Here is a 9,937-nt window from a genome sequence, read left to right as displayed (position 1 = left end):
TTTGTTTTCCCACTGAGATTTGACGTGTTTGTTAACATTATTTTAGCGGCGTTCATTCGGACTGCAGCAGATACTGAAACCTTATAATGAGGAGATATATGTGCTTTAGGAATGCATTCAAAATATTTTTAAAAACAATAAAGTGATAGTGAAAGTTTGGAGAGTGGGGGAGATAGTACCTTCGTTTGACACCCTACCTCTCGTTACTTTGCTGTGTTAGTATCATGTTAGAACACAATATATGGTGAATTTATTTTATTTATTTATTTATTTGAAAGAAAACACCTAAAAGGAAACTGGGAGAGATTAAAATAAAGTTTAATCTAGGAATTGTTACGCAAAGGATTTCATCAGATTCATGTAATCTGTTTGGTGTCGAAGCAAATAAACGTTTCTTTCGTTCCCTGTGCCCACTAAGATCTGAACCAGATTCCCTTGGCAACAGTTACTAGGGACTGTAGCGCGGGATCCGCACTATGAAGTGACGTATCTTTACCAGGTGGTGGCAGTAACGCTCCGCCAGAAACCTCTACGAAGAAGAAGTCCTGCTCTAGGGTTTGTTTGTACGGCCCACACTCAACACCAATTGGTGGCGGTAAGCAAAACATTTCGCTGTTTGCCAACCGCCAATAAATACTGATAAGAAGAAGAAGAAGTCCTGCTCTCTTATTGGTTCAATACACGATCTTGGGTCACGCTGATGTATCATTTGGATTTTTAAGCTCAGCGGTGCAACATGCATCCTATCGTTCGACTAGGAACACCAGCTTTAGTCATTACATGAGACAAAGTAGGTGCGAACATAGAATAACAAGATTCCTATGAGTTTATAAAAGTATTTTATCCTCCGGGCAGTTCTTAGAGCACATGACGACAGTTTAGCAGTTTAATTGAATCGGTCTGGGTTGCTAAGCTAACACGAAGTGAACATTGTAGCGGTAAACTGAAGGTAGGTTAGTTAAACTGGCTTTATGTATCGCTACCCCACAGGGTGGGTGCATTGTTTCTATGGAAACTCAGTTTCGCGTCAGCTAACACCATTTTATCACTTAACGTAATCAAACTAGACTTATAAGTAGGCTAATGTGAAGCTAAACTGAAGCGGCATGTCAGCTCACACGTGAATTCTCCACGCTTTCTCTGACAGTCGTCACTATGACAAAAGTCAGCAGCGACAGCCGTGAATATGGACGTTATAGTTTACTTCAAGCTAGCCAACTCCCCACGTTCGGTCTTGCTGATCTATAGGACATCGCCACAGTGTTCTATATGCCCTTAATATTACCTGAAGCATGTTAGCCGTAATATACGTTACGTAAAGGCACCCAAAATTAAAAATGCATACGGAATACAACAATCTGCCCCCATTATGGCTGGGCTATGTGTTCAACGGCCGTCATCTCAAATATAACATATAATTGGAACACAATCTGACAGAAAATATGGGGGAAAACCCAAAACAAAAACAACTGCAATTAAGTGAGTTAACCACCAACACAGATATATTCTTCCAGTCACCCAATGCTATTCTTCAAAGATTAAACCATAAAGATGCAATATTTCTAAGTAGTTTAATCTCAATCTAAAACTTGTTCTGTAATTTAAGCAACCTAAAATGTTCACAACCCAGTTTTTCAGTGACACAAAAATTTGGATTACCTGTGACCTCGTATGTCCCTACTGCAGTAAAAGGGCTCGAATATGTGCAAATACTAAGTGATGATAATATGAAAGGATTTTCATAATAATTAATAATAACTGACTGTGCTTTTTTCCCTTGTGCCTACAGTATTAGGGCTGAGAGTGGACAGTTTCATTTCCTGTAACGTGACTGAGGATGATATGATGGCTGTGGGGGATCCCATTCTCCTGTCAAGTCCTGATACCTTAGTGTGAACAATCTGGTGCAGCCACATTTCTTCCTGTAGCAGTATATGAGAAAATGACGGAAAGACACCTCCTGATGAACCAGAGACTTAAGATTCATCTTGAATTACGTATACTTCACACCTGAAAACATCTAAACCTGCAGCACAACCACAAGTCAATGTTTTCCTGCTTACCTCCAGCCCAGATGAGAGGCCCAGACATTTGCCATGGAAGTAGTGGTTACTGTTGGTCTGGCTTTATCAAGAACTGGTTATCTGTTTAGTTGGAGTTGACCTTGAAAATCACCAACTTTGGGTCAGCAAGAGGAGGAGGAGCTTTCAGCCATTCATTTATTAGTTTTCTCAACTGTCAAATTGTTTACTGTGATCACCCAAAACTCTGCCACAAAACCAGCCTTTAGAAATAAGGACGACATCGCTGGTTTTTACCATGCCAACCAACCAGTCCTCCCCCTGGGGTGGAGGGAAGCTTGTGGCTTGTTCTAGTGCAGATCATCCCAACACCACAACCCCTGTAAGTGCACAAGCCAAGACAGTTAGAGCCACAAAAGTGCCTTATAGTTATGTCTCCTTTGAGCTATCCAGGAAGAATGACCAAGCCAAGTCACCGGTGGTTGCTGTTTGTGAAAAAGGCGATGGCACCTTCACCGCTGTGTCAGATGGAATTCTAACCCCAAACAAACTGCTGGTACCAGGGCTGAAGCAGACTGGCTGCAGCCTAACACAGGCCAGTAACAAGATGGAAAACCAGGTTGGCCTTAATGTCCAGCTGCCAGATACCATGCCAAAATCTACATCGTCTGAGAGCTCTCAGTCTGCAAACATTTCAGCAGTGGAGAGTCATCAGGCTGCCACAGGCGATGCACTTATGGGACTGGGGGCAGTGTCTCATCAAGATCTGCTGATTATAGGGAAGCAGGCTTCCCAGCACACCAAGAAGCTGACGGTGAGTGCTTTTCCAGCACTGATCATTTCTAGGAATGTTTTGGGTTGCAACCAATTGCTCAGGCCATTGTTTAAACGACTGTGTAGTCTACAGCTGCCTTTATATTTTATCATGTCCTCTGACAGAACCTCTGAACAGCTGTATAGCACTGTAAAACATGGATATGGTTATCAGCAGAGTTTCCTGTGCAATGGCTGCATGTTTGTGGGTAAAGCCCATTTGGAACACGCTTTGTCCTGTACATTGTATTCTGTGGAGAGTTGTGTGTTGTACAAGTTGTATGTTGGGTCTTTTAGTAATTTTGAAGGTATTTAAATATATTTTGTATACAAAAGTATTTTTGAGTGGGTTGATGGAAAGAACTCATTTTGCAGCTGGAAGTGAAGTTGAGTTATCAGTAGTGAGCAATAACTTGTACACTGTAGATAATAATTAAATGCAGGTGTAATAATAATTACCATGATTTAAAAACCATTTTAGCCACGTCTAAGCTCACTTGACTGGGATTTAATGTAATTCAAGGAATCAATAATTCCATTATTTGATATGTTCTTGCACTAAAACAAGATTCCTGTTGTGAATAATATGTTCCAGATTTTAGATGTTTAAAGTTGTTATGATGCTTAATGCTCGAACTCACGAAAGCCAACTTTTATTTCTACTTTTCCACACAGTGCTTGTTGTAGGTGCAGCCACAACAACCATCATGGTTTGTTTTTCCATAAATATGTTTGACATGTTCAAGTCTAGTGATTTAAACCAATCATTGTGTAGGGCTGTATTAGGGATCAGTAAAAGCAAATAGTTCATTATAGGCAAAACCGTAATTTAGCCACCTTCAGAAATATACCTATAACTTTAGGTTTATGCAAGTCTGTCTGATATTGTTTTGTTTTCTCCGCAGTGTGAGGCTGCAGACTGTTTCTCTTTGCCACCCGTGCCTGACATGTGCCTTAGTCTTTGTCAACATCAGGGGCCAGCTGTGGAGAAGGATGCTTCCAGCCTCGACAGCACAAACGCTGAGATGAGAAGCACAGGAGGAGAAGCAAAACCTACACAGAGGAGTTATTCAATCCCCCCAGCAGCAAAATACGGTCAGACACACAACAGCAGCACAACTTTGTTTGACATTTCTTTTGACTGTCAGCTCCTTGTGAAAGGTGTTCCTCTCACAGTTTTGGGAACAACTGCAATCACCAAGTCCCAAAAAAGAGCATCACTAGATCTAACCAAGCAGATCCCATGTAGTCTGCTGGGAAGAACCCAGCCCACATGCAAACGTATCAGTTCCTTTCCAAACAGTCCCACGCCACCTTTGAAATGTGCCAGTGACTCAGAAAAGCCACCTCCACCAGACGCTGCTGCAGGTAATCAGAACTTTTTGTTTGCTTGTGCTACACCCATATTAATGGAACCCAGGACGTGGAGATTGTCTGGGTATAGATATGAATATGAGATAACAAACTAATTTAAAGGTACAGTTGTTTTTTGAGTTTTATTAATAGAACAGCAAAGAGTATTGTACTCATAAATGGTAAGATCAGCTGCATCTTCCAGCTAATTGACTGATTTTCATAAACTTTATTAATCCATTGAACACTCATATGAGCAGGCACCGGTTTGTGGGAGATGGAGGATGGTTTGGACCTCAGACTGTGGAGATATGGAGTTGGCATTGGTTGCAAAATCTCTGTGCATTGAGATTTTTCCCCAGTGGTGACAAGCCTTATTTTTTCCAGTGAGGTAGATGTCACTCCACACCGTTACGCTGCTAAGGCTGTTGTTGCCCTGTTGATGCAGCAATCAGCTTAGCGTTCTCCACGTCTTCTCTGCACAATGAACTCTATGATCTAACTGCACTAGACCCAATCTGAACATAATGTTTCTCCGTATGTTAGGATTTCAGTGCACATATTGCAGCACAGCAGTGCAGATGGGCCTGGCGGTGAAGTGCAGTTAAATCAGCTAGCTATGGTTGTCGAGAAGCTGATTCTGAAAGTTTCCTTGAAAGGACATTTTTCCATCAAAGGTTGTTGTGAGTTTGTTTGTTAAAATGGTTTTATTCTGGCAGAAAGAACAAGTAAAATAAACTAAAGGTCTGGAGGCCGGGCAAAAAAGATGGAAGCAGTCTGAGCCGGCCATGCAATGGGCTGTAGGAACATCTTTTCTCCCGTAACGGAAAAGTTAAACTAGCAAACAAAGCTGCGAAACAAAGTGTCTTTGAATGGCAAAGATGCAGAAATGTGTGCATATAGTACAGAGCCATGGCTCAGTGTCTAAATAAGCATTTATAATTCTAAACTGGTTTGAGTTGCTGCTCAATACAGACAAGCCAAGGAGCTGACCTCCCAGCCCATTGTTCATCAGTGGGCTAGTTTTAGTCATTGTGCAGATGTCCTGTTTATACGGTTGGAAACCTGCAGTCAGCTGAGACAGTCACCTGGATGATGACAACTCGTTTCTCCCACTGATGCTACGCCCAGATGAACAGAATCAACCTTTGGGAAGCCCAAGCAAAATGTTGGACTTTTAACTCTGTGTCTGGGATCCTTATACAAGTCGACACAGCAGCATAGGTCGTGTTTTACACAGGCTGTCTTTGGTTAATACAAAGGGTTAGGGTTGACACTGCTAGCATAACGGACAGGCTTTTGACGGAGCTCCCACACAAACACAAAGCAGGAGATGAAGCATCACTGAATATGTTTCCAAACCAACTTCATTCTGAGCCAAACACTAGAAAATATGGTGAGGCAGACCTTCCCTTTGGCTCCACCTGCACAAGTGCGGAGGTAGGTCTCCCTGCAGGATTGGGTTTCCCTGCGTCGGGAGCAGCGCTGGGCTGTTCAAATCACGGACAAACAGAATCCCACATTCTTGATTTTTAGTTCACAAACACTTCTTATAAAGACTAACTACTCCTGACATGTTGGAGATGTTTGGGGGGGGATTTTTCTTCTAAAACAAAGGGGGGCCTAGCAAAAAAAGTTTGGGAACCACTGGGTTAATATGTTTCCATCCACTGTTCCTTGTTTCAAATGTTGCAAAAACAAAAGTCACAAATTTTTAACAACACATACTCGGTCAACCGTACCCAGCATTATGAGTCTTTAGATATATTTTCATTCTCAATAATTGAATATCCTTATTGAAACAAAGGAGGCCTTTTTATTTATTTATTCATTTGTTTGTATGTTTTTCTTTTAATTTAAAGATTTTTAATGGGCCCCAGTTTTGTATTCACAGTACTGTGTAGTTATGTAGCACAATCCTGTAGTTCACATGCAGATGTTTCCTCCTGTCCTGCAGGAGCCTTGGTGGGCTCAATGACCAATCAGATTTCAGCCATTCGCCTCACAAGACAGGGACAGCCAGCCTCCACATCAGATTTCTTTCCATCCCTTTCCTCTCCTTCACCGACACAGGAATCCCTGCTTGAAGAGACTCCCCCTCCGCCTGGGTGAGAATCAGCTACATCACATTTCAGGTTTCCCTCCTTCACATCTTTCCTTTAGTGATTACACTTGATTTTGCTCAGCCCAGAGCATGCTGCACAGGCAGATGTAGAAGAAGAGGAGCTGGCTGATGAGCTTGCCTGCAGTGATGACGGTGAGACGTTTAAGTAAACTCTATCATACTTGTGCTGTAGTTAATCAGCTGGTCAGTTTTCTGTTGATGATGTTATGACATGTTGTATAATTATGTAATAATATAGTACTGATGAGAACATTGTTATTTGTTGTTGAGTCAGACAGCTCCTCCATCACTGGCACTTCATCCGGAGGGTGCATCACTCTCCCCTCCTGGTAAGACATGCAGTAACCATACACACACCATCACTGGTTTATTTACTGTGACCTTCATAGAACAAAAATTCTTCCAATTCCAAATATGGTTCTTTGTCAATTGAAAGGGAAGTAAAAGTAAAAAAACAACAAAAAACACGCAAACATGCTGCACAGGCACATTTACTGAAGCGATATTTAAAACCTAACATAAAGACATTCTTCAGCACATCCTTTTTATCAGTGCGCTCACTTAAAATGTGAATCTGTTGCCACAAGCGTGGCAGCAGCATTGTGGTACAACACTGTAGACGTAGCAGTGGTGTCAGAACGAAGGCTCGTCTCATGTTTGCCAAAGCACATCTTGAGTTTTGGGAAAATATTCTGTGGACTGACAAGTTTGCATTCCTCATTACACCCATCTCATAAGAACACCATCATACCAACAGTCAGATATAGTGGTGATCATGTGATGGTGTGTTGCTGCTCTGCTGCTTCAGGACCTGGAGGTCTTGCAGTAACTGATGAAACCATGAATTCTGCCCACTTTTGCTAGCCAGCCTTTGTGCTTGATCTCTGCACTCTTTGGTAGCGTGTTTATCAGCATTTATCAGAGTAAACAGGTGTTGTAATCCTCCTTGTGAGCCAGCCGTGACACTGGCATCCAGTGTAGTTACGTAGGAGGATAAAGATCCAAAACACCAGCTCTCTGAATCACTGAAGAAAATAAATAAATGCATCACAATAATGGTTTTGCAGTCAAAGTGTGTTCTTAAATCCAATTAGCACTTTTTATTTACTTGGGTTATCTTTGTCTAATATTACAATTTGTTTGATGATCTGAAACATGCGAGTGTGACAAGGATGCAAAAAAATAAAAGGAAAACTGATGACATAAAATGTAAGCACCAAGTTTTTCCTGAGAGACTTTAAGTAATAATTTATTTAATACTAGTTTATCAACAGTAATGATTGCTTTTATCTCATCTGCTGACACAATTTTGTCATTTATAAAATGAAACTGAATTAGAAGAATCCCCGGTAGAAATGATTCCTCTTCTGCTTAAAGCCGTCCTTCACCACCTAGTCTAAAGAAACTGTCCAAACTCCAGCCTCCTCTCCTAACTGGAATACCTGAAGTAGAGGAGACGAGAGCAGATTCCAGACGGGTTGTTGCAGAAATCCTGTTAATTCCGAAGTATTTCAACTTTTTCCTGCAGCTGGCTGTTACTGATTTATTAAGAGTCGCAACATTAGTGGCTGTAGCTCCAGCATGTTATGCTGCTCCGCCACAGCGGTTATTTGGGACACATATGAGACTGTATGCCACCACAATTACAGCAGTTCCAGTACTTCAGTAACCTGTGCTTTTACTCTGACCTTCAGCTAGCTTTTTTACCATTTTCCATACCATACCAGCTTTATTTATAAAGCACTTTACCCACTTTAATTTCCATCAGAAACCTTTAAAGATTTGAACGTTCCTGGTGCTTTCTGATTGTTCTCCTAAAGTAGTGTCAAATGTCCCTCTGTCCATCAGAGCTTGTGAACTCTTTCAGTTCAAAGGGGCAGACAGCTGGAGAGTGGTGGAAAGGTCTGCAGCATTGTGCATCATATTGTTATCCTCTGTTATGGCGTGAACAGTAGAACTGCCTACCAAAGACTAGGAACTGATTCTCTGTAAAACCACTCTGGATCAGGACTGCTATTGTCACATTTGTTCCTTTTAACCCATCCAGCTGATTGGTTTGTGTTGATCTAAATAGACTGGCACTCTAAATAGAATAACACCCCTCCCTGAAAGCTAAAGCTCCCGTCAAGCTTACCTGTCATCACTGGAAGAAGATCTCTGCTTCCTATGACTGTCATGTGAGTGTTCTGACATGTTTGTCTGATCAGGTTGACTGTTTATCATTTTGAACTAGTGCTGTTCGATACAACGATATATATCGGATAACGATATAAAAACATCGTTTCATTTTACGCTATCGTTTGTTTCGTGGTGTCGCAAAATAAACTGTTTACAGTGATATTTTTTCATGTTCTGATGTCACTGTAGTTATTATTCATTTCTTAAAGTTCTCTCTTTCTCTTATATTTAATATCACCACACTACGGACGGACAAGCGCCTGTTTTTATGCGTTGTCGTTAGCAACAACGACGGTAACACCACGGCGTGTCCGCTTGTTTATTTTTCACATAAACCTTTCACAATAAAGCTCAAGATCCTGTTGAGACTTTTCAAAATAAACTGAATCACGTGAAAAAGCAGATTATTTACGGATGAGAAGCAAAAAAGAGCCGCCAGGTGCTAAAAAATAAACCTTAGACTCAAACGTTAGAACAGGCTTCTCCCCGCAGCACGCCGTGTAATAAATACAAAGGAAACGGCGCCGTTACAACTTCTGTCTAAAATTGTATCGTTTCATGCATCGGTTAAAACACTCGACTCAGCTACACGACGCACAGCTGGAAACACTTCACCTGCCCGAGAGTCACAGACTTTACAGAAAATGTTACATTTGTGTGATTTACATCGTTATCGGGAGATGAGATCTTGGTCATATCGCACAGCCCTATTTTGAACCGCCTTTGAAATGCTGTCCTATGAGATGGTGTATTTGCTTGCTCTCTATGAGCAGAGGAGACTTGACATTACAACTGTGAACCAGATGCCAGCGTCTCGTAGTTAGAAGCTGGCAAACGTAACTCTAACCATGAGATGTGGGCATAGGGATGATGTTCATTACTTTGTCTTTCTGTCAGCATCGAGGAGCCAATGTCGTTGGAACCAGGAGACAGTCAAGAGGAGCAACCAGCACTAGTTCCCAGTCTGTTTCCCCGTATCCCTCCGACCCTCTACTTCAGCACCGCCAATGAGAAAGGTCAGAGTTGTAACTGTAATATAAGAAGTTTACTATCACAGATCATTGATCTTCAGTTATTTATATATCTGCAACACCCTATAACTTCTTGATTTATATCTTTACAACACGTCCACATGATCTCATTTATGGCTTTTTTCATTTTGGGGTCACCAAACGTTTGGTTCCACAGCCTCAGTCGCTGCTAAAGCAGCATGGAAAATAGCTAAATTGTTTAGATATGTTTAAGAAGTATTTTTAGACTCCACAGTTACTGCGTTGCAGATATTTACAATGCTTGTTTGTCTAAAAAATGTTTGCTCTTAGCTGGAAGATTGCACTTCTGGTTAATTTACCACTGAATTTGCACTGAATCGGTCTAATTTGTGACTTGTTAGCTAATCAAAAAGTAGTCGAAAAAGTTTAACCCAGATGAATATTTATATATATAT

The 9,937-nt window shown here is 41.3% G+C and overlaps 1 protein-coding gene across 7 annotated transcripts in view; it reads left to right on the top strand.

Moving 5' to 3' along the window:
• The first annotated feature begins 435 nt into the window (after positions 1–435).
• Positions 436–9,937, top strand: part of ttll4 (tubulin tyrosine ligase-like family, member 4) — a 20,362-nt gene continuing 10,860 nt past the window's right edge. The window contains exons 1-8 of one of the 7 annotated variants that reach the window (XM_005750784.2): positions 436–595; positions 1,790–2,835; positions 3,740–3,929; positions 4,011–4,202; positions 6,145–6,295; positions 6,374–6,444; positions 6,587–6,641; positions 9,388–9,506. In XM_005750784.2, the coding sequence (XP_005750841.1) occupies positions 2,320–2,835; positions 3,740–3,929; positions 4,011–4,202; positions 6,145–6,295; positions 6,374–6,444; positions 6,587–6,641; positions 9,388–9,506 (1,294 nt within the window). In that variant the 5' untranslated portion in view covers positions 436–595; positions 1,790–2,319. Of the gene's footprint in view, positions 596–646; positions 950–1,789; positions 2,836–3,739; positions 4,203–6,144; positions 6,296–6,373; positions 6,445–6,586; positions 6,642–9,387; positions 9,507–9,937 lie in introns of those variants that run through there. The other 6 variants (XM_013915332.1, XM_013915328.1, XM_013915333.1 and 3 more) reach the window with 6 other exon arrangements.

This window comes from Pundamilia nyererei, unplaced genomic scaffold (assembly GCF_000239375.1).
Source record: "Pundamilia nyererei isolate P.nyererei 1_Seehausen unplaced genomic scaffold, PunNye1.0 scaffold00287, whole genome shotgun sequence".
Lineage (NCBI taxonomy): Eukaryota > Metazoa > Chordata > Actinopteri > Cichliformes > Cichlidae > Pundamilia > Pundamilia nyererei.
This window is presented reverse-complemented; position numbering and strand designations above follow the sequence as displayed.